Genomic DNA, 25,930 nt, shown 5'->3' on the forward strand with positions numbered 1-25,930 from the left:
GTTTTGAGGAGATGCTGGTAGAGTCCTTCTATCTCCATAGGTGTGGAATTGAAACACAAATGAGGTCAATATATTATTTTTAGTTTGACCAAAACTTTGTTTCTGTGTTCAACAGACCTAGAACTTTGTTCCTAAGACTGTTTGATACTGAACAGAATCTGATGTCCTAAGGGCTTAATGATTAAGAGAGTGGTTTTGCAAAGGTGGAAGGATAAGGAAAGAGAAGAAGCAAATGAATAAATTAAAGAGATAGAGAAGAGAAAAAAGTCATTTTAAAGAAGTGAAGATTTGCATAGCTACATAAGTGCTCTTAGCATGATTCTTGAAGCCATGGAGCGGAGAATGAGTATGAGTTGATACAGTAGAATCAGATGTGTGGGTGGGGGAAAGGAGATATACTCCATTCTTGGGATAATTCACTTTCTCTTCCCCTGCTTAAGTAGGTGCCTTGGCCCAAAACCCTGTTGCTATGCATGTCTTGAAGTAAATGCCGTTGGTTAGCATATTTTCTTTCTCCACCACTCATTCCGTAGTGTACCTACAAAAATGTACCCAAGTATTTCACTCAAAGAATGATTTGTAAAGAGGTACTGACTTAAAAAATTTTTAGGTATATCTACACCAGCTGGTAGTATTGATCCGTCTATAGCAGAGGTTATAAGTTGAGAGTCATAGAGGCAAAATTTTGGCTTGTAGAGGGGTCTTGGAAATTGATATCAAATAGAAGATAGCATAGTAACATCCAGTTCTTTGTCTTTTGAAAAATCGGAAGTTCTGGCAACACTAGGCCCACTCTGACTATTGGCAAGAGTTATCTGGAGCAAAGTTAGTAGCTTCCAATTTGTGCAACAGCATAGTGATATGAGTTTTAGGTAAAGATTTTGATGGTTGCATATTTTTTATAGCTTTTAAACGTATAAAAGCATTTAGTAAAACAAACATTCAAACATTTATAACAGGCAAAATTATATTTGAACATTTTTTATGTAGCTCCTTTATAAACTACGAGTTCTGTAACATGTATGACTGTGCATAGTAAACATGGTCAAAAGAGTTATGTTGTGGCTATATCATGTAGTACTTCCCCTTGACTTTCCTGTTAAATAATTTTTTATCTAATTATTATTTCAATTGTGTGTGTATGTTATTTAATCATCAAGAAAGTTATGTGTTTAATAAAATTCTCTCAATTTCTTTTGTCTTAATTTTCACAGTTTTACTGCTAACATAGAAAAGAGCATGATTGTAAGCTAATTGTTATTGTATGATATTTAGTGTTCTCTAATAGAAAACAGTTTTAGTCTTCTTGCTTGTTATTTAATTTTTAATTACTTATTATGGGCTTTTGATGTGACAGTTTGTCAAACCCTGGTTTTGATGGATTCATAATATGTTTGATTTTAGAATTTAAAGAACTAGTGCTTATATCTAAAAATAATTAATAACTGAATATATACAATTTAGTTGATTTAATAAGGAAAATATAGGCCTTTCAGAAATTCATATAAAATATTTTATATGGCTTCAGAAATTCATATAAAATAATTTTGATTACCCAGAAGTATATTTTATTTACTTAAAAATTTTAACATTAAACTAAATGAAAATAAATATTGCAGCGCACTCAGTTTTTGTTTGGTTTCTTTAATTTAAAACATTTTTTATAACAAACAGAATTTGTTAAAAATGTTTATAAGAATTCAGACAAACTAAAAATTAACCAAAAATTTTTCCCAGGGAATTAAAGACCTACAATATGTTAAGTACTTTATATTCAAATAGATTTAATTTCGACAAATATTTACCTTTTCACTGTAATATCTAATATGTTGATTAAAGTTGGAAAGTCATCTCATTCACCCATTAAACATAATAGTAAATATTTAATAAGTAGGCAATAAAAGATTATCTCAGAATTAGGTTTAATGTTCCCATAATTCTTCACTTTTCAGCTTTAATCAAATGAAATAAGGATGTCAAACAAAATACTCTGCTACCTTTTCATAAAACATCTATTTTACTAAACGAAAGATTTGAACTTTTGAAAGCATCTTTGAGCACAAAATAAGTACAAAGTTCTTTTAAGAGTCTGATAAAAGTAATAATCAGATTGAGCTCAAGAAGCTAGTTATAGGATTTCACAAATAATAAAGCCCAGAATCCTTACTGCTTTTTGCTTTTGCCTGTATGCAACACTATGTTTGGGATCAGTGCGGCAAAGGAAATGGAGAAGTTGGCATTTTAAATTATCCTATTAGAAGATATGTTGAAGATTTGTCCAAGACATAAAGACAACACTAATCCATCAGGTTACCTAATGAAAATGGTGTTCATTGCAGTTATGAATCCATAAATGTTGGTAATAGCCCTCAGCTAGGAGGCCGTGTAGAATTCTTGAAGAAAAACACCTGGAAGAATATTATTTGCTTGGCAGAGAAGTTTCAAAATCAACTGAGGATGAAATAGTCAAAGTGAAAAAAATGAATATTTTAAAACACAAGATATGGAAACTGGAAGTTTGGGACTGACAGTAACAAGATATAAAGGCTTAACATTAAGTTCAATATTAAAAAATCCTGATATGTTGTCTAATTCACAGAGAAGCTCTTATATATTAAAATTTGCCTATTGTTCTGAATTCCACAATAAATGATATCATAAAACTGGTAAGTGTTATGAAATCCAAGCTGCTACTTCTTTTCAGTTTTAAGTGAAGAAATGTGATTAGCTATTTCATTATTAAAGTGTGTTGACAGTCCAAAGGATGATTTATAAACTAACAGGAAAACTCAAATTATTCTATATGAATGAGTCTTACTTTGCAGATTTGTTGAAGAATAGTTATTCAGAAATTGATATCCTTAACTGACATTTTGAGCACTTGAATTAACTTAATTGCAGTGATCATGTGGAAAATATATTAATGTGTATTGACAAACTTTATGGATTGAGAGTAAAATTTCAGCTTTGGGAGAGTGAAGTTAAAATAGTTTTAGAAGTGATGTTTAATTGATGTTATTTGAATCCTAAAGAAGACTTAATAATACTGCAATGCCAATTGTGTGCCTGAGACAGAGCTTTAGCATTGTATTGAAATACTTGATATAAAAAAATTCATTTGTATTCAAAACTTATTTACATCATCAGAAGGAATTAACATATTTCTCAATAGAAGAAAAGGAGAAGCTATTTATTAAATTTAAAGAATTTTAGCACCCTTGAATTTAAAGAGATTGAATTGTTGGAATGCTGGTTAATCATGAAAAAGTTTTCAGTGTATTGGAGCAAAGCAATTTGCTACCACTTGTGCTAATAAAGCTTCTTTGTGTTGGTTGCCATACAGAATATTAAGAAACTGTTGTTAAAAGGTCTTAATCAGGAGTTGTGTGTAGCTTTTTAAAGCATAAAACCTAGTATACAGAAATTATGTTCATCTAAACAATTTAAAGTTTCTTATTTAAAGTTTCAAATTTTTAATTTTATAAAGAAGTTATAAAAGTTTTACAGAATTTTATATTCACATTCTCTGTTGCCCTTACCATTGAGCCTTAAAAATATATTTACTTTTGGAATGTACCCTGAACTTGAAAATATTGTCAAGACCTTCATTTATAGATGAAGTGGGCAATCGAGAATCATCATGTATTTGAAGAAAATCAACAGATATTAAGCTCACTAAATTGAATAGCTGATCCTTGATGAAAAGCAATTTCTAAATAAAAAAGAACTTAAAGTTTCTATAAATACTATCAATGACTTCAGCAGAAAATATATTAATAAAATAACTGAAAATGTTTGGAAAAGGAAAATTGGAGGATAGGAAAGGAATTAAAACACAATTTCCTACATAAAATACTCAAAAAATTATTGTGGCAGAACAAATATGGCTGAAAACTAAATTGATATTTGTTGAATGAACTAAACAACTGATGTGTCCTAGGAAGCCTGCTTGATCTTTCCTGGCTTACAGGACTTCCAGAGGAGTTCTGCTGATGGACTCAGTGTGCTGGGGGCGCTAAACCTTGAGATCACAGCTGTGGAGGTCTGTGAATAGAGAAATTGCCTCCTAAAGCTTCAGTAGAAAATTTATAGTCTCTTGGGCCTCTGTTTGCAGCTTTCTGAGGGACACTAAGAGCTGATGACTGCTGATGGTAAATAGTTATACAAGTCAAGTAACATAACAGTCCATCTAAGGAATTCAGATTAAGTGGAAAGAACAGTAGAACTCTCAGAATAGAAAACTCCTATAATTTTTACAAAAGAAAGAAATAGTAAGCACATTTAGGGAGGCTCAACTAGAGAACAAAGAAACTGTCTAGAACTAACAATCAAGATATTAACATTATAAAAATTCAGTAGACAAACAAAGAGGACTATCACAGTTCAGGGTGAAATTAGCATCTTGCAAATCAAGTGGAAGAAGATCTTAAAATACAGAACAAAATTAAAGATGTGGTAGTTAGGAAGGAAAAAATAGAGAATAGAAGAAATTCAGGCAAGAAATTCACTAGCATGTGAATAAATGCTGTAGAAGGAAAAAAGGAATAGATATGGCAAATAATAAGCTAATAATAGGAGTATATTAATTTGCTACAGCTGCCATAATTAAGTACCACAAACTGGATGAGTTAAGAAGTTTATTGTCTCACAGTTCTGGAGTTGTTGGCAGAGTTCGTTCTTCCTAAGGGCTGTAAGAGAAGGATCTCTTTCAGCCCTCTCTGTGTCTTGTACATGATTATCTTCTCCATGTATTTTTCTGCATCGTCTTCTCTTTTGTACATGTCTCTCTATCCAAATTTCCCCCTTTTTATAAGGACACCATTTATTTTGATTAGAGACCACTCTGATTACTTCATTTAAATTTGATTACCTCTGTAAAGACTCCATCTCCAAATAAAGTCACATTCTAAGGTATTGAGGGTTAGAAACTCCAACATATCTTTTTTTGGGGGAGGGATATAATTCAGCCGATAGCAAGGAGAAATTTTTCTGAACTTAAGATAAGACTTGGAACCAAGGACTCAAAAGAGTTTACACTTAGGATCTTTAAAATGTAAAAGTCCTTGAAAGTCATTCAAGCTCTCAGATGGGAAAAGATTACTTACAGTTGAAAAAACTATCAGAAAAACAATGGACTTTTTACTTGCAACATTAGAAGGAAAAGAACAGACAGTAAGAGAATATCTACAAACTACTGAGAGACTGTTACATTCGGCCAACACATCATTCTCCCATTTAAAAAAGTAAATTTTTGCATACGTAGGGGGTTATTAGAGTTTATCATCTACATATTTTACCTGAAGGAAATAATCAGAAAAAGTCTGCTAAGTAAACAATGGAGTCAGAAGAGATATTCACAATAGGGTAAGATGAAAGGAAGAGGAAACTCTAATAAGCAGTATATACATTTATATATATATTTAAATGTATACATACATTTATATTAAAATGGATGGTGAAATTTATAACATAAATGCATAGAAAATAGTAAAGATTCTTGAAATAAAACAGCAATACTAAAAACCTACTGGCTGTAACAAAAACCACATCAGCGTAAAATAGTAGTTAGAAGGGTGGAGAAGTGAAAGCATGCTAAGAGTTTTGCCTTGCTGGGTAGAGGGACGGTACAAATGTAGGGTCTTGATGGGGGAGGGATTTAATTTTATTGTTTTGCTGAGATAGTATCCTAATAAGATGGAAAAAAGTGAAATTTTAATGATTGATAATGGGAAGAAAGTATGAATGATAATTTCACTCAGAAAAAATTGAAAAAGAGTAAGAAGAAACTGAAGAAAGTAATGTAAATACTAATCAAAGTAAGATGAAAGGGAAAACTCAAGTTTTTACACTAACTGTAAATGAAATGAATTTCCCTAATGAAAGGCAGACATGTTCAAATTGGGCTAGTCAAAACAAAAAACAGAAAAATAAACAACAAAAATGCCAGGCATATGTTGTTTAAATAAAGACAGTCTTTTTAAAAGTGGCAGATAGTGGTAGATAGATAGGCAAGATGATTCCAGGAAAGCCCAGAGCTCATCAAAATACATTATTTATTTCAAAGAGGAATTTAAGATCCCTTAATCTTATAACGTGAAGCATTATGAAATGATAGAAGACTTGATTTTAGAAAAAGAAGTGTCAAAGTTGTATTGAACAACATAATAGCTAAATGTATAAATTAAAAAAATCCTATATTATTCAACAACTTGGATCCCTTCCGAGAATAACCTTTATCTGATCAATGATTAAAATCCTATGTTTGAGAATTTCCCTACTGTAAATTATTCTGCACCTTTAATTTTCTCTATGGTTTTTATCTGTCCCAAGGCTAAATAAATTTGACAAAGATTTAGGTTTGTAAACAAGTTTATTTTCAAATTCTTTGCCTGGAAGCATCTAGACAACTTTATATTTAAAAAAGTGTATTTACAACTAAAAATTAGACATTTCAAATTAAAATGACTTTAACGTAGGTGGCTGCAGGGAAGAGTTATCGAAGTTTGTTTTGGCAGTATGAATGAATTACTTATGATATTCTAAGATATTATAGTTGTTTTTATAAAATTGTGTGTTATTTGAAGAAACCTCAATTTTCTGGCAGTTTTGCAAGTGATCTATGCTACATACAACAAAAACTTGTTTTCCAGCTTTATAAAATATATTTTAGATTAACTACAGACCACATATGTATATATACTTTGAGACCAACTTTTGACTCTCTTGTCAAGGGTTTTCATTTGTGGCAAATATAAACTTATTAATGACTACTAACATTTGTAAAAATGCTTTATAGTGAATAAAGTATATATATATATATATTACATATTTTATCTTATTATATATAATATAAATAGTATCACCAAGACTTGGGTTATCAGTTCTGATTCAGCGAATCATAGATCTTACCCAACACCAAACTGCTAATGATTCAAAAACTGCAGGCAAGCACCAAGTACACATGGAATATTCTATTTTTTTTGGAGGAAACTGTTAAAACACAAATTCCAAAATGTCCTTTTCTACTGCATTAGGACATCTTATGGTTTTGGAGTAACAATAGTTTGAGCAATGTATGCAAAAAAATTGCACAAAGGAAGTTGTTTTGGTTTTGGTTCTTCTGTTCAATTCTCATAATTACATAGCTTACCTGACTATCAGATAGGAACTCTTCGATATTTTTCTGTTATTAATGCCATTGATTGGTTTGCAAGGCTACCACCTAGTTTGAGGTCATTAGCATGTTTAAGGGACCCCTGGTTGAGGTCATTCATTCCCAACCCTCAGTAGGGAGAGTGAGTTACTGGTCTGCTGTTAATCTTTTCCTTCCCAATGTGTGAGAGTGGTGGAGTTTGTTCTATGTGGAAATTTTTGCTAAAGTAATCTTTAAATTTTTTCTTCTAAAATTTATCAATATTCTCAGTTTTGGGGGTTTATGCTTGGGAAAATGAGCAACTAAAATAGATACTTGTTAGATATCGTTTAATTTCTTAAGAGTTTTTATTGCTAAATATCAAAAGGGATAACCGGCTATCCCTAAGTCATAAATAGTTGTTTTGATTATTTCATATTAACATTATGTTTCATCATAAGAATCTGCAGGTATATATTCAAAACTGCTGCCCCTTGACTAGAAATATGAAATAAAATGAAGGTTGGGGTTTTTGAAGACTTTTATTAAGAGCTAAGGCTACTTCAATTTAGTATAAGTCATATGAGGATATAGATCCATTTTACCATTAATAAAAAGTAAGTTATGATTCTCTTATTCATTGTGTTTCCTATAACCATTCTTGAAGTTTGATTCACATCGAGGAGAGCCCTCAAAGCAAGTAACAGATTGAAAATATATCATCTAGGAAACTCTTACTTTTAGAGAAACTTGTTCATTTGTTGGTCCAAGAGCATAAAAAAACAAAAAAACCTTAATATAGAAAAGCTGTTGTGTGTCTCAAAATTCCTTTTCAGTAGACTTGTGAACAAATCTAACAGTTTTCTGAGTTTACTTAGATCTTGGGACAGATGATAAAATTAAAGATGTCAAAAATTTATAGCAATTTATACACTCACAGATTCTCATCATTAATGAGATAAAGATTATTCTTTGAAAAGATCAAAGTCATAGAATAATAGGATTTGCTTTTCTGGCTGATAGACTTTATTGTTTTTTAATAATTTTTTAATTTTTCAATTACAGTTGACATACAGTATTATATTAGTTTCAGGTGTACAACATAGTGATTAGACATTTGTATAAGTGAAGAAGTGATTACCCCCCAAAAACTGATACTCATCTGACACCATACATAGTTATTACAATATTATTGACTATATTCCTTATGCTACTTTACATCCTCATGACTTTTGTAACTACCAATTTGTACTTCTTAATTCCTTCAACTCCTCCCTCCCCCAGCCTTCTTTTACCTGGCAACCATCAGTTTGTCCTCTGCGTCTATGGATTTTTCTGTTATATTTGTTCAATTATTTTGTTTTTTAGATTCCACACATAAGTGAAGTCATATGTCATTTTTTTTCTGTCTGACTTGCTCCACTCAGCATGGTACCCTCTAGGTCCATTCATGTTGTTGCAGATGTCAAGATTTCATTCTTTTTTATGGCTGCGTAATATTTCATTGTGTATATGTACTACCTCTTCCTTATCCATCCCTCCTTTGGTGGATACTCAGGTTTCCTCCATATTTTATCTATTTTAAATAATGCTGAAGTACACATGTCCCTTGGAAATAATATTTTGGGTTTCTTCGAATAAATCCCCAAAGTGGGATTGCTTCTTTGTCTCTTGTTATAGCCTTTGTTTTAATGTCTGTTTTGTCTGGTATAAGTATTGTTCCAGATTTTTTTTTTATTTCCATTTTTGTGAAATATCTTTTTTATCCCTTTACTTTCAGTCTGTGTGTGTCTTTCATTTGGAAGTGAGTGTCTTGTAGGCAACATATATAAGGGTCTTGTTTTTCTTAACCATTCAGCCACCCTATGTCTTTTGATTGGTTCATTTAATCCATTTACATTTAAAGTAATTGTTGATAGATATGTAATTACTGCCATTTTATTATTTGTATTTTTGATCTTTTTCTTCTTAAAGAAGTCCCTTTAACATTTCTTGTAATATTGGTTTGGTGATGATTGACTCAGACTTTGTTGTTAAATCACAGAAACTTTATTTAGTGCGAAACAAAAATCGTTAAGTCCATCAGAATAATAGGATTTTGAAACTGTTGGAACCTTAGCACTCAGTTAAACGGGCTCACTTATTTTGAAAAGAATACTAAATGTGTAGTTACTAGATCTAGCATATTTTATCAGTTTCTTTTTCTTTTGTGATTCTAGCTCTTATATTTTATTTGAGCCTAAGTGCCATAACTGACTAAATATGTATGTTTGGTTCTTCAGCAATATTGACAGGTCTATCTTTGAGTTTTCTTTCAAAGATTGTACTGTATTTATTCACAGAGTAATTGATTTTTAGATTTTACAACTAGACCCTTTTAAAGATGAATGAAAAAAGATTGGAAACCTCACAGCAGCGGAAACTTCCTGAATGGATGTCTGTAGAGAATAAAAGATGTGCTGTAGAAGAAAGAAAGGTATGCAGTTCATCAGTTATTCCTTCAGATGGAAAATTTTATGTAAATTTGACTGCAAAATGAGGCAATCCTCACTTTTAAATTTCAAGTCATTAAGTTAGAGTAGCTGTTGTGTGAATCAATCAAAATCTAGTCGTTGAATGGGTGAATGGGATTACATTTGAATTGGGTTTACAAAGTGAGAATTCTTACTCTGTACTTTCCCCTTTTATCTATTTTGGTGGTGACCTTATTATTTTGTTGCAATTTAGGTTATAATTAGGCAGTATTTACTTTGCTGAATTTTTATGGTTGAGTGAGTTTAGGTCTTCATAGATTTAAGATCTACCAGTCTTCAGCATTTTAAGGCAACATTATTACATCTAGAATACTAATATAATTCCAGAAAAAATTAATAAAATAAATGTTTTTATGAAAATAGCGTTAATTGCAAATAAACTTGTTAGAAAAATAATTTTTCAATGGATGGCTTTACTTTTATTATGTTGCCCTTCTGACTTCAATAGTCTATAAAGTATTAGGTGATAAAATTTAGAACTATAATTTGAATGCTTCAGTGGACTTTGTTATTTTAATCAGCACTTATTATTTAATGTGAACTTTACTTGTACCTTTTTGGAATTTTATTTAACTCCAGGCACCTATTCAGAAGAGTGTTTTTGAAGATGACCTCCCTTTCTTAGAATTCACTGGATCCATTGTGTACAGTTATGAACCTAGTGATTGTTCTTTCTTATCAGAAGATATTAGGTAAGAGATTTGAATTTCCTAGTTTCATTTGAATTTAGAACCTTAGGAGATAACTATTTTGGTAATATTTGTAAATAAAGTGAGTTTTACAGATGAGGTATGTTTAATAGATAATTATTTCTACATGTATAATATCACTGATAAGTTTTAATTCTTTTTAAGTAAAAACTTAAAATCACAGAATTAAATTTATAATATATCAGTTTGTTCATTCGTAAGCCTTTCTATTACTTTAGCTAATTTTTTTACTTTTAATACGTAAGGTGTTATATAAAACTATTGAACACATGTGATTATTTCACCAGTTAGAAAATATGCAAGTATTATTCAAACTCTAAATGCCCCTTTATATTTCATTAAAAATACCAACATAGTAATATTGAATAATGATTGTGATTGGCTCTATTGCATTTATTTAGCAACAGTTATGGCAAATGATCATTAAAATAACATTAGACATGACTTCATATTTTAAAGAATTGTTTTGTTAAATTAGGATTCTGCAATAATGCAATCTGAGGCTCTTGAAACATTTTACAAGAAGTAATAAGGAATTCATACAGATCTTTGAAGTTGTTACATCTTTTTTTTTTTACTATTATACATTGGGTTAAAAGAAGCAGATCTTCTTTGAAGTTGTTACATCTTTTTTTTTTTACTATTATACATTGGGTTAAAAGAAGCTATTTATTAACAGTCTTCTGGTCGTAGATATATTCTAGAAATTGCATTCATGTGTCATCATTCCACTAGTTATCTGGTCACTTTTGGGTCTCATTGTATTTAGAACTAAATTTGTCTCAGAGAACGTAAAATCTGTTATTTATCATTATATATTAACTCCACCATTTTACCCTTGACAGTGGTAGTATATCATATCTGAGGGCAATAAACAAAAGTGATTTGGAGAATGTAGTTTGGATCAGTTGTATATGTTTTATAAAAGGCAGGCAGGTTTTTTTCCCACCTCCTCTGGCCTTTAAAAGATTTTTGCTATCACAAATTTTCAACAATTTGATTATGATGTGCCTTTTGTGTAGTGTGGTTCATGTTTACTCTGCTTGGGGTTCATTGAGCTTTCTGGATCTGTGGGTTTATAGTTTCATCAAATTTGAAAATTTTCTTCAAATATTTTTTTCTCTTATCCTGTTACTCTTCACCTCCTAGTACTCTATATACACACAAGTTATATTGCTTGATACTGTGTCATTGGTCCTAAGGCTCTCTTTCAGTCCTTTTTTTTGTTTTTCTTTCATCCTTTTTTCCTCCCCGTGCTTCAATTTGAATAGTTTCTTTTGCTATGTCTGCAGGTTCACTTATTTTTTCTTCTTTAGTGTCTGATCTGCTGTTATCCTATCCCATGAATTTTTAATTTTATAATATTTTTCACCCCTAGAAGTTCTATTTGTTTCTTTTTAAAAAATATCTTTCATTTTGGCTCTCATCATATTCATGTTTTCTTTTAAATCTTTAAACATATTCAGCATATTTACAATAGCTCTTTTAATGCCCTTGTCTGTTAAGTCCTTTATTCTAGTTATTTTTTCCATTAAATGATTTTTATCCTGGTTATGGATCTGATTTTCCTGTTTTTTTTTCTTATGGCTGGCAGTTTTTGATTGGACATTGTGATTTTACCTTGTCGAATGTTAGATTTTGTTGACTTCCTTCAAAGAAAGAAGTTTTGCTCTGTCGGGCAGCTTTACATTTTGCGGCTTATTTTTAAGCTTTATCAAGGCAGGTTTCTACAGCAGCCTTTACTCTGGGGATAATTTAGCCCTGTAATAAGGTGTGACCCTTCTTGAGTCTTTGCTGACTGCCCCAGATGATCAACAAGTATCTCTATTCCAACTTTTCAGACCTTTAATGCCTCTTACCTCTATGTAAGCCCTAGGAATTGTTCAGTTTACAGTTCCCTGGTCATTTTTTGTCCAGCCTCACAGTTTCAGTCTGTGCTTGCATGTCCTTACCTGCCTAGCTCCCTCCTCTCCAGAACTCCACCCAAAACGTCCAGCGGCCTCAACTGTTCTGGCTCTGAACCCTATCTCCCCAACTCAGTGCTCTGCTTTGGATTCTCCTCCCTGTCCTTTTGTCTGGAAAGTGTTCCAGGCAGAAAGCTGGGGCAACAGCAGGACTCACCTTTGTTTCTCTTCACTCAGAAAGCATAGTCCTGTACTGCCTATTGTCCAGTGTCTGAAAACTTTATATATTTTGTCCAATTTTCTATTTATTCATGGAGGAAAGGTATGTCTGATCACTGTTATTCCATCTTGTCCAAAAGCAGAAATAGAGCTAAAATTTTTTTTTAAATACATTTTTAATTTAAAAGAATTGAGAAATAGGCAAATATAAGCAGTAATAGATAATACAACAAACGCTTATATTTCTCCCACCTCGCTTTATCAAATCTTAATATTTATTTTCTTCAAATCTTTATTAAGAAATGAAACAATAAAATCTAGCTGAAGCCCCATGTATGCCCTTTCTGATTTTCCCTTCTGCAGCCCTCTGTGATAACTTCTATCATGAGTTCAGTGTTTAGCATTCCCTCACATGTTTTACTATGCCATAATTTGCTCATTCTTTTGTTGATGGAAATATAATTTGTTTTCATTTTCTCCAGTAGAAACAGTATTGTAATGAATATTCTTAAACATTTCTGTCTGGTCGTGCACATATAAGAGTTTTATGTATTTGTGAGAAAAACTTGCCAGGTCATAGTGTTTATATATCTTTAGCTAGATATTGTCAAAGTTTTTCCAAGAGGATTTTACAATTTAAACATTCACCAGTATATGAGTGGTCCCACTAGCAGATGTCCTTCTTAGCACTTGATATGATAAGGCTTTAATTTTTGCCAAATGGATGTGAAATTGTATAGATTTAATATGCATTTCTCTGATTTCTAGTGAGATTTTATGTCTTCATATATTTATTTGCATTTATTGGCCATTTGAGTTTCCTTTTGGGAATCACCTGTTCATATTTCTCTCTCTTTCTCTCTATCTTTTTTTTTTTTTTTTTTTTTTTTACTGGATTCTTTTTTCTTTTTCTTACTAACCTTTCAAGGAATTTTTACAATTTTGGGGGTATTCATTAGCAGTTATATGTATCACAGATATCTTTTACCATCTGCGGCCTGTCTTTTAACTTTTTGACTGAAATCTTTGGTTATGCAGAAGTGAAAATTTTAGTGTAATTATTTTATATATTTTTTCCTCCTATAGCATGAGTTTATCTGATGGAGATGTGGTAGGATTTGACATGGAATGGCCGCCAGTGTACAGTAAAGGAAAGCTGAGCAGAGTTGCACTAATTCAGTTGTGTGTGTCAGAGAGCAAATGTTACTTGTTTCATATTTCCTCTATGCCAGGTTGGTATCTCTTTTCTTTGCTTCATTTTTATATGGTAGATAATTATATTATGTCAACTTTATCCCTAAAAAATTAAGCTCTGGAATTAGCTGGCACTTCTCTCATCGCCTTAACATTTAAGTAATTATGTTCTACCTGATTCATTCATATTCCTGTTTATTTAATTTTCACATCTCTATCAGACATTGATATTATTCCTGTTTTAGAGAATAGAGGACTGAAGTTTAAAGGGGCTAAACGACCACAAATATACTATTAGTGTTAGCAGAGGTAGCATTCAAACTAGTTGTTTTTCTTGTCATTTTTTAGTCAGTACTTTCTGCTTAAATAAGAAAAGAAACACTCAAGATAAATATGTCTCTGAATTTAAACTTAACATAAACATGAATTTAAATATAAATATAGAATGTATAATAAGTAGAAAATAAATCTCATACTTGATAGGACCTAAGGAAATAATAATAAAATGTTATAGTTTTTCCTCAGGGTTTAAAAATGTTGCTTGAAAATGAAGCAATTAAAAAGGTAGGTGTTGGAATTGAAGGAGATCAGTGGAAACTTCTACATGATTTTGACGTCAAATTGAAGAGTTTTGTGGAACTAACAGATGTTGCCAATGAAAAGGTAGCCATAATATCTGTATATATATTATTTTCATAAACAAGATAAATTTGTGTTTCATAGAATGTCCCTTCTATCTGAATGTTAGATTTTTTGAAAAAAGAATTTAAGCTGTGTGTTTTGTAATAAAAGAGGTCTCAAATGAGTGTTCCTTAACGAAAACCTTTAGTTCTAATCCACTGCCTTAGCAAATAGTTTTTTTAAACACCTCCCTCATATTAGTACTACTTCACTGTTTCATATATTTGCAAATTTAAATAACGTATTTTAAGTTTATCTCTTTAATCCATTTATATCAATACCCAATACCTTTTTTTTTTTTTTTTTTTTAAGAGAGAGCATAATGCAGCTCTTGTGGTATGATGCTCTTAGTGGAAGTTTGACCATCAATTCCATCATCCATATTTCACATATTTTATTAATGTAGTTATTAGATTTTATTCTCACATATAGCCAAGTATTTATTTGGCTGAGAAGTAGAATGCCTACCAATCGATTCAACTTTTTTTTCCATTAACAATACTTTTACGTTCAATAATTTTAATAACTACATTGGAGAAATTCTAGAATTAAATTCTTACAAATGTGGACTGCAAATGAGATTTTTAATGACAAGAAATTTATTAAGGACTCTATGACTTATATTTTGGTGTAACATTTCCAACTTTGTGGCATGGTCATTTGGTGGTATTTAGGAATATCTGAAAATAGAAGGAAATAATTTTTGCTACGTCTATTGTTCATTACTTCTAGCTGAAATGTGCAGAGACCTGGAGCCTCAATGGTTTGGTTAAACATCTCTTCGGTAAACAGCTTCTGAAAGACAAGTCTGTCCGCTGTAGCAAGTGGAATGATTATCCACTCACTGAGGATCAGAAACTGTACGCAGCCACTGATGCTTATGTATGTACCAAAGATCTTTAGACTATGATGTATTTTTTAAACCTCTAATAAATTACTTTAGAAAAATTTTATTGTGGTAGTGGCACAAATTCAGCTAAAACAGTTTAAATCAGTTTGGCCTTGTAAGTGCTTAGGAAGACATTCAGTGAAACTGTTAATTCTCAATATTATAAGTGCTTAGGAAGACATTCAGTGAAACTGTTAATTCTCAATATTATAAGTGCTTAGGAAGACATTCAGTGAAACTGTTAATTCTCAATATTAATGAACAAGTACCAATCAACAGATTTTTCAATGCTAGTTATTTTTATTGTCATGAAGCCAAAATAATGTCCAATTTGTATATAAAAAATATGACTTCTCTGAAAACATGAAAGGCTAATAAGCCCAGACTGAGCATGCACAAATGGTATTGATGATATGTTTGATTTAGAAGCAGCTTCAGAATAAAAATAATTACAAGACAGTTTCTATATTGAAACTGGTCCTATTTCTTATATTTATATTTAAAATGTGGTAAAAATTTAGAAAAATTGCCTCCAGATTTAGCCTTCCACTGCTGTCAGAGATATTTTCATATTTATACATTCGTACATAGTGAAATCTGGGCTTATCTTTATATGTAGCACTATTGGTTTTTTTAAATCAAAAAATATATTTTATGTCCCAGTGAATTTCTTTTTCCCTAATTCATACTTTTATGTGTAGATAAATATCTTATTGTTTCCCTTTATTTTTTGGCATCTGTTTTTAGAAATAGAAACTTTTTTTATTTATAAACAAAAACATTTGTCAGAAAATAGGATGGTAATTTTTATGTTCTGTTTTAAAAATCATAAAACTTGTTGAGAACTAGCTTAAGCTTTATAACATTTTTATTCTTGCAAAATCAGTGTGACTTAATTGTTTATTCACTAATACCCACTTATAATATTGAATGTTAAAACATGAAAATTTAAACTTTTATTTTAAAACACTTATTTTTTCCATCCTTATAATTGGCGTGGTGAATAAATGAAGCCATTTAAATTGTTGTGTAACATAATAGGTTGAATTCAGTTTTTTGGGTGCTTTGGCAATCATTGTTTTGGATTTTTGTAAAGATGGGTCAGAGTTTTATTTTGGTGATCTTTAGTATGCTCTTTTCATTTTTCTGTTTTTCCATAGGCTGGTCTCATCATTTATCAAAAATTAGAAATTTTGGATGATGATATGCAGTTGTTTGCTATAAATAAAGGTATGTTATGATCTAATAAAAATAAAGGATAAAATTTGAATTGCTCTTTGGTCAAGTTTATCTCTAAAAAGACAATATTTACACATGTGCAAAGAAAGTATTTAGTATTTTTACAGGTTCTTGAACGTCTGAGCAGTGTTGACATTAGGTCAAGAAACATTTGGCCAAAGCTTAGGGTTTCAGGCTTGTGCGCTTGTGGCAAAGCAGGACTTACCACTTCTACTTTGTAGTGTTGCTGTTTATTAAACTTCTAGAATTGAGGCTTTGTGGCTTTGATAACATCAGTGATACAACCAGCTCTCTCCCAGTTTTACATCTTTGGAGATTTTACATCTTTGCTATAAATATTTAAAGTGTATAAGATGTTTTATAGTGCCCTGGTTTCAATTTCTAAGTTTTCTCTAAGGTAGGATAACTCCACTGCTTTTCTCCAAAAAGAGTAGCCACTTCATTCAACTTCAGGACCTTTTTCAGACATCTCTATAGGTCTGTGACAGCAGCAGGCCTATGTAGAACAGTGGAATTGCGTAGGCTTTTGCGTTACATAGACCAATGGTGGAATCCCAGCCGTGTGACCCAGAATTTATCTATTTCCCTGTGTTTGGGTGGGTGATATGTTGGTGATAGCATATCTGTTACATAGAATAGTTGCAGGCACTAAAAGGGATACTATTCAAAGCACCTATGTTGATCTGTATGTAGTTGTTATTACTATTTTTGTAGCTTACTTTTAGAGATTTTAAATAATTCTGTTTTTTAAGATGTCAATTAGGTGATTTTGTAAAATAAACTTAAAATATAGCATGACCTTCTCATTTAAAAATTATATAATAGCCTTTATAGTTCTCATGAGAAGGGATCCATACTCTCTGTGGTAGACCCTCTTTTACATGCTAGGGTAGAAGAGTTTTTTATACTTTTCTTTCTCTCCCTGGAAAACCACTTTTGGTGAGTGCCCACTGAGTCTCTGTAGCCAAAGGTACTGTGGCTAGAAATCATCTTGATTAACTGAGGCAGATGATATGTTTTTGAAGTTGATCTAGAGAACAAGATATAAGAACTGATTTAACTCATAATAGAATTAAATTCAACAGAGGGGACTCACAATTTTCTGATTTTGTGGTTTGCAGAATTGCTTGTAGGTTGCACTTGTGATTTTGTCTTTGACGAAAATGCTTCAGAGGAATGTTTAAGATATTTCTCACTAAAGTAACATGTATTTATAAGTCAGTACTGGAAGTCCTGGTATCTGTGTACCTGTCACTGCAATACTGCATTCTTTGATCCTCACTTTTATTCTGTATTACATTATATGCATAAGTATATTATGATATCTGAAGTGAAGTGACTTGACTAGGATACCAGCGAATTGTAACTAAGATTGCCATTCCTTTTTTTTCTTCTCCCCTCTCGTCTTTTCTCCTTCTCTTCCTTCCTGTTATTAAGTCAGAGGTATCAACTTCACCTTTCTTGAATTTCTCCAATCTATACATAGATGATATTTTCAAATGGCCAGTTTTGGTTTGTGTTATAAGATTGTTTTTCTTTTCTTATTATTAAAGGATAAAAGTAGAATAGAACATCAGAAAATCAAAGGAGTTTTGCACATTGTTTCTCATTGTTAAAATATTAGCTTATTCACAAGATGGTAGCTAATAAGTACTAAATGATATAGTAGCTAAGTGTGTATTTATTTATTTATTAAACATTGTTGAGTGCTTTACAATAGTGAACAAGACAGGCGTGAATCTATTTCCTGAGAGGAAAACTTACAGTTTTGTGGGGGATATAGATGCACAGAAAAGTCAATTGCAGTGTGGGCAGATGAGTCTTTTGATGTGGGAAAACAAGGTGCTATGGTTAGCTCATAGGAGAGGCATCCAATGCATATTTGGAGATATTAGAGAATATTTTCTGGAGAAAGTGATTTGAAGCAAGACTTGAAAGAAGAGCAGGAGTTAGCTAGTTGAAGAGTAAAGAAAAAGTATCATAGGCACAGGAGATAATGGGTGCAAAGTTTCAGAGGTGAGAAATCATGGTATCTATAGGAAATTGAAAATAGTTCAGTGTGATGAACTATCGAATATGACAGGGTGAAGAGTGAAGGAGAAGCAGACAAAGGAAAGCAGGTAAGTTATGTTAAGAAGTTTACATTTCCACCTAAGCCCAAGTGAGGGTTCTAAACACAGTTATTTTACAATAACTCAGGCTGTAGAGCCAGAAATGGATTATAGGAGGGCAAGGGTCATGTTGGGAAGACCTGTTAGGAGACTATGCCAGCAATCCAAGTGAGAGGTGATAGTGACCTGGCTCGGTTGGTTGTATTGAGGATAGAGGGAAGTGGATAGATTCAGACTACATTTAATAGAGCAGTAGAATCAACAGAATTTAATGTAATGATGAGAGCCATGTGTCAAAGATCATTTCTGTATTATTGGCATGAGCAACAGGGATGAAAAACATTGAAGAGGAAGAGCAAGATTTGGAGATGAGTCATACAGTTGATTTTAGGTAGGTGAAAAGAAAGGAAGCCTGTGAGATAGCAAAGTGGAGGTAACCGGTAGGCACTTAGATGTACATCCTGTAACTCAGAGGATAGATTGAGTTAAAAATAAAGAATCGGGAGTTAGAGATAAAGAATTGGGGCTAAGAAACTTGAGGAACTCTTTAGTATTTGATGTTTGTATGGAGGAGGGGACACCAGAGGAACTGTCATGGGCATAGAAGGAGATTAGGAGGTGTGGTATGCAGAAGGCCAAGTTAAGAACACATTTTTAATCAAAAACAGACTCACAAATATAGTGGACAATATGGTGACAGACGGGGGTGGGGGATTGGGAGCTGGGAGAATGGGGTGAAGGGTTAAAGAATTACAAATTAATAGTTGATAGATGGTCACAGGGATGGGGAGTATGTCATAGGGAATGCAGTTAGCATTAATATATTGGCTAGGTGGAAAACCAGAGGAGAGAAAGAGCAATTAGGGGGATCATTTTATGAACTAGATAAATGTCTAACAATGTACTGTGTACTTGAAACTAATTAAAATAAATAAATTAATTTAAAAAAAGACTCCTTCAGGACCATATTTAACCTGGAAAAAAAAATTAAACCTATAATGAAATTCCATTTTTTACCTTTCAGATAAAAATATGATAAATCCTTTTAGGAAACAGGTTCGTACACTGATAAATAGTGTGCCTTGATAGGATCTCTCTATATCCAAGAAAAATGCACATAACCATTTGAACCAGCAAGTCCACCTCCAGGAAATTATCCTGTAGATACCTTCTAATGTACAAATTAATGTCTATATAGTGAATAAATATCAATTAATTGAGGATTGATTAAATAAATTAAGGTACTTCCATACCCTAGAATACTAAAAAAAACGAAAAAAGAAAGAAAGAAAATGTTTTAAGTCAGCAGATGTTTTCAACTATTTTAAATTCCGTTGAAGGTTTGAGAAACTGAAGACTTAGAATTAAGCGTTAGATTTGGCAACGTGGCAATCATTTGTAACTTTTAAGTATAGTGTTGGTGTACTGTGTGACAGAAGATTACTTTAAGGAGAGAGTGGTCATTTGGGGCGTGTGCTTTTAAAACAGAGAAGGGTCCATAGGCTTCAATACACTAAGGTGCTATTATAACCTTAGCAAGAGTGGAATGCTGGAATGATGTGGGTGTAAATCATATTAACATGAATGATGGACTAAGTTAGATCTAAGGAATGTGAGAATGCATGTGTAAACAACTTTTTTGGTTTGGAAGGGAATATTAATCTATTCAAATAATATAATTTTGGGGTGTTTATTATGAGTCAGGCACTGTTCCAGTTGCTGGGGAAAATTCACTGAACAAAACAGATCAAGCCCCTTCACTTCATTTGACCGAAGCAAAGTGAGAGGGAATGAGCTATGTGGATGTCTGAGGGAAGAATATAGCAGGCACAGGGGAAAGAAAGAGCAAAACCTCTGTGAGTGATTGCTTGCCTTGTTTGAGAACAGTGAGTATAACTGAAATGAGAGTAGTAGGAAATGAAGCTAGAAAAGTAGCTTGGGCCAGATAATTTAGGGCCTTAGAGGCTGCGAATCTGACTTCATATTTTATTAATTAAAATAAATACAATGATGAGTGTTGGGAAACCCTTACAGGACTTGGAGCAGGAGAATAACATGATTAAATTTTTATTTTAAAAGGATTTTTTGGATGCTGTAGAGAGCAAGTGTTTAGGCAAGGAGGCTATTGTAATAGGCCAGGCAAGAGATAATAATTGTTTGGATTAGGCTGATAGCAGTAGAGGTGGTAAGTGGTAGATTCTGTATATATTTTGAAGGTATGTATTGTGAAGGATTTGCTGATGAATTTTCCCTAAGGGATGACATATAGAGACTGAGAGAACAATCAAGATATTTTGGTTAGATCAACTGAGTAGGTGGAAGGGTCACTTAGTAGAAAGATTATGGAAAGATCAAGTTTTGGTAAGAAAAATCTAGATTTCAGTTTTGGACATGCTAAATTTTAATGCTTATTAGTATCTAAGAAGATATCCTAGTTGGAAATGTGATTCTGTAGTTAGGAGAAAGGTTGACATCGGAGATGTAACTTCGGGAATCATCAGCATAAGGATGGTAACTGACACAATGAAACTGGATGAGATAAAATAGCGAGTGAATGGAATAAAGAACAGAAGAGACCCAAGTAGTGACATCGAGGGCACGCCCGCATTCAGGAAGACGAGGAGACTGCAGCAAAGAGGACTGAGAGGGGATAGTAATAGTGGAGCAAGTATAAGAGATACGGTGTTCAGAAGCTAAGTGTAGAAAAAGTTTTAAGTAGAAGGAAGTTACCAATTATTTTAATACCTCAGAGAGTTTGAGAGAGATGAGAATTAACAGTTAGATAGTGTGGAAGCCATTGCTAGCCTTTCTAAAAACAACTGTGCTGTACTCGTGGAGGGGTGAAAGCTTATTTGGAATCAGTTTAGGAGAAAATGGGAGTAGAAAATGTGAGACAACTCTTCCAAGGAATTTTGCTATAAATGGGAATAATCATATGAATACATACTAATTAGCAGATTGGGTGTGGGAATATGAGATAGTTCTCTTCTTCTTGTTTTTATTTTTTTAGTGAAATAAGAAGTGAGTCGTTCTCGAATAAAGGGAAAGACAAGCTGATATTGGAGGCTGGAGAGAAAGAAAAAGGTTTCAAATAGTCATCTTGAGAGTGGGAAAGTGGGAAATATAGAATAATTAATAATCATTACGGAGGGTTCATTTGAGATCTGTGCCATGAATTTAAACAAAGTGAGGTGAATCATCATAGTTATTTTTTATTTTCAACTATATTCAACTGCTTGGGTCTAGGCATCAAGTAGATAGTAACAAAGCTGGATTTAATTAGAGTAGGGGTTTTGCCAGGTAAGTACCATGGAGGGAGGAGGGAGTAAAAGAGTTGAGTCCATACAAGCAAATGATTACTGTAATATGGGTGAGCAAGGAAAGTAAGACATGGTGGAGAGTGGGAGTGGGAACGATAATGTATAAGGAAGAGGTGATAGAGTTAGTGGGTTTGGTTTTGAAATTGTGAAAGAATTGTCGTATTGGGAAAAGCATGTTTGAAAGAAAGCGTGCTGGTTTTCAGAGGATGGAATGCTTACAATTGAACTTTGAAAGTAGTGCCTTCATTGACGATTATGAAGTCAAGGATATGACTATGGGAATGGGTAGCTGAGGTTAGCTGAGGAAAAGATTGTTGGAAATGGAGGACTCAAGGAACTGAAAAGGCCACACATCTAGGTGGAACATCTCTGAATGTTGAAGTCACTAGGAATAATCATGAGAGTAGTAGTGAAGGGAAAGATAGATAGTGAACCAGGAGCTAAAATCTTCAATGAATGAAAGCATGTGATCTTGAGATCATGAGATAACTGCAGTAATCAGGAATAGCAGGTGGTATAATCCTATGTTATATGCTTCTGAGGAGCTGGAGTTTTTGAAGGGCAAGAGGAATGATAAGGAAGAGTAAGAAATTCTAAGCAGGGGAAGGAGTTGGGAAATGAGAACAGGTTTTGTGGTGTTGATTGGAAAATGATATACCAGACAGAATGAAGTTGAAAGTTTGGAAGATGATCACTGATTAGAAAGGCCTGCATTTTAATTTGGTGATGACTGATAATGAGGGCCGTGAAGAATGGGTAAGGTTATGTTTTTTCAAACTATATTTGATATGTAGCAGTCCACATAATGTTATATTAATTTCTGTTTTTAAAATAGTGCAGATGGGTCCAAATTCTCATTTCTATCTTCTCCTTCTGTCTTGGTTGATAACTAACTACTGGGATGTAATATGTACAAATGCAGATCATTTTGAATTTATTCTAAAATTTAAATAGGAAAATTGAAAGGGAAGGTAAAGTGACTAAGGTGATTTGGAAATAGGATAAGTAAGTCTTTTTGTTGGAATTCACTTAAAGAAAGAAAATGAAAGTGTGAGCCCTGGTACCGTTTAAATAAATGACTAAATAAATATCTCTGCTTTGTAGTTTGCAAATTAATATTGATTATTTTTTTTCCAGAGGAAGAAATACTACCTAGTGATGTGCAGAAACAATTAACTTCAATCTCTGAGGAGATGATGGATCTGGCTAAACATCTTCCTGACACTTTCAGAAAACTGGAAAATCCACAGAGGTTAAATATCATCTTTTTTTTTTTTTTAATCAATTCTGTTTGTTCTTATAGCATTTTCCTATATTTGAGGAAATACTGTTCATTAAGGTAGACTCATGAATACATGCACACCAACTGATGTATAAATTTGAGAAATATCTTTCCATTTGTTAAATTACACATCAAAAAGTTTAAGGCTTTTCTGTCTGCTTTGTAGGATGTTTTATGAAACAAAGGCAAAGTAAAATTCGTTAAGTCCATATGAAGAAAAATACTTAAAATTCAATGTTGTCTTTTTTGTGTTTACGGGCATCTTTCATTGAATTGTAGTTTAATCACTTGAAATCTATAAGTAAAAGCAACCTTTATACTTAGTAGCTTCAGTTTTCTGGTTATTATCTGATTATTATATAAGAATTCTACCTAATCAGTAGACTATTAGAACAAGAGGCATTCATATTTTAAAGATCATTTATAGTTAACGCATTAGAAAACTCGAGATATTTGGATTAATAAACATTGGACTACTGGTGCTATGTAACTCTTTTTGGAGTCAGGCCTTGCCCCAGTCTTAATTGCTAAATGAATTCTTTGTTAAATCTGAAAGGATTGCTCTTGAACAGTGAATGATTACAGTGTGGTAATATAATTTTGAGGCAAATATACTTTGTGAATATGAAGCAGTTAGTTGAAATAGAATTCTGACTGACCAAATGAATGTAATGTATGCTTAGTTTTGGATATTTGTGATATATTTCGTTTGAGAGATTTCAAAGTATGATATATAAATTCTGCTCTTTTTCAGTCATTTGCACTCCCCCAGCAATTTTTTTAGTAGTTTTTTGTGTAACTTTGAGAATTTCTGAAAGATGGAGTGCATGAGGCTACTTTCAGAGCATGTTTGCTTTTCATTTATTGATACAGTTTGACAAGCTTGGATATCCAGTTAAAGTGAAAACCAGGTATAGGTAAGATTTGGTGTGCACGTGACAGCAACTGGAAGTTATCTCTGAAGGAGTGGACAAAACTATAAAAATTAGAAATAAGAACCCTTAAAAATAGAGCAATTTGAAGTTTGTTATAGAAGGGAACAGCTTTATTGCTTCAGTGGACCTGGGAAGGTATTGGATTGTACAGTACTATTTAGTTATTGATTTCAATTCAATACATATATGTTGTACTGCTGTCATGTACTTGACATTCTGCTGGGTACTGAGGTTGTCTGCAGGCTACTAATATACATAATAACATTCCTAGGAAAGAAGGAAAAGTACACTGTGCCTTATTGTAGACAGCAGGATAGCTTTTGATATTATTTAGAATAAATAGTTATCTTAGGTGAAATGTATTATCCTCTGATGTTAGGGCAAGATAAATGAGCCCTTACAGTCTTGTCCGTCTGTGTGTGGCACTGTTGCTATGTTTACATGTCACAGCATCCTCTGTGCATTTAACAATGAAACTATGTCACATAGCTGTTCCTACTAATGTATTTACATACACATCTTATATTTGGATACCTGTGTATAATGCTAAATGTTCTTTATAAGACTTGAAATTTTAGAGTGTTAGAATTAGTGGGTTTTTAGATTTAAGTTTAATTTGACTTTCGTTTGTATTGATGTACACTTTGTAAACTTAAGCTGAGACCAGCTTTGAAGTACTGTTAATAGAGCTGTTTTTGGTATGGAAATAACTCATTAAACAACGTAGCATTTTTTATTTATTCCCATGAATGATCAAATCTTTATATGAATCATCAATATAAAACTTTAAAACTCATGTCAGATTTTATTGTGTTGATTTTAATACAGAAAAATTAGAAGAGCTCAATATAAGCATTAGTTAAACAGTAAAATGTATCTCTTTGCTCATCATGTTCTCTTTTCTCCCTCTAATTTCTACTTTTGTGAGGTAACTAGAAATTGCTTAATAAGCCCCATAACCAACAGACAAGACAGTGTGCCTCATTTTACACTCTAGCAGTGGTTTTCCTTTCTAGTTAACTAAATTGGGTCATAATGTAGTTATTTAAAGTCACTTAGTTAAAGTGTTATATTAGGAACTATAATTAAGGAGTTAACAAATTCTGCTTATATTTATTCATATACAACTTCTCCATAGTTTCTCACTTCTTATATTTTCCCACTGAAAGGAAGTGTTTTTCTATTCCAGAGTATATGTGTCTAGTTTTGAGATTTTTGAAGATACAAAACAGCATAATTTTCGAATTATAATATAAACACTCATGTGTTTTAGTGAGGACTAGTTTGATCAGTAAATTGAAAAAAAGAGGTAAAAATGGGATCATAAAATTTTTCTTTTAACTTAACATATTAATATGTATGTGTTCCTAATGTTTTGATATACATCATGGCTTCTTCATTAAATATAGGCCTGATATTTGGAGTTTTGCAGAGTGTTTCTTGTTTAAATACACCCATATGTATCATCTGTAGTTCCAGTTTCAGTTTCTTTAAAATGGAGTGAAAACTTAAGACACTTGAAGCAGTCTTAATGCAGGGTTCTAAGTTTTTTCCTGCAAACTTGTATAGTTATTTGAACTATAGTTAATCAGACAGAACTTTTTTTTAAAAAAAGGAAATTTGCTGTCTTTCCACATGTTCAACTTAGAATTCAATGAAATAGTGTTTTTTTTTTTAGTGTTCATGCATCATTAATTCAATTTACATTAAATTAAAATAATTATCATAAAAAGTAGGATTGACATTAACATCTAGTTTGGGACCAAACGCTTCTGCACTT

At 32.3% G+C, this 25,930-nt stretch overlaps 1 protein-coding gene across 1 annotated transcript in view; it reads left to right on the forward strand.

The window, feature by feature from the left end:
- WRN (Werner syndrome RecQ like helicase) overlaps positions 1-25,930 on the forward strand; it is a 116,810-nt gene that overhangs the window by 18,152 nt on the left and 72,728 nt on the right. Inside the window, exons 2-8 of the mRNA XM_011373275.2 lie at positions 9,491-9,608; positions 10,246-10,358; positions 13,586-13,731; positions 14,208-14,356; positions 15,107-15,256; positions 16,424-16,493; positions 23,071-23,185. Coding sequence (XP_011371577.1) covers positions 9,516-9,608; positions 10,246-10,358; positions 13,586-13,731; positions 14,208-14,356; positions 15,107-15,256; positions 16,424-16,493; positions 23,071-23,185 — 836 coding nt within the window. The 5' untranslated portion in view covers positions 9,491-9,515. The remainder of the gene's footprint in view (positions 1-9,490; positions 9,609-10,245; positions 10,359-13,585; positions 13,732-14,207; positions 14,357-15,106; positions 15,257-16,423; positions 16,494-23,070; positions 23,186-25,930) is intronic.

This window comes from Pteropus vampyrus, unplaced genomic scaffold (genome assembly GCF_000151845.1).
Source record: "Pteropus vampyrus isolate Shadow unplaced genomic scaffold, Pvam_2.0 Scaffold8, whole genome shotgun sequence".
Lineage (NCBI taxonomy): Eukaryota > Metazoa > Chordata > Mammalia > Chiroptera > Pteropodidae > Pteropus > Pteropus vampyrus.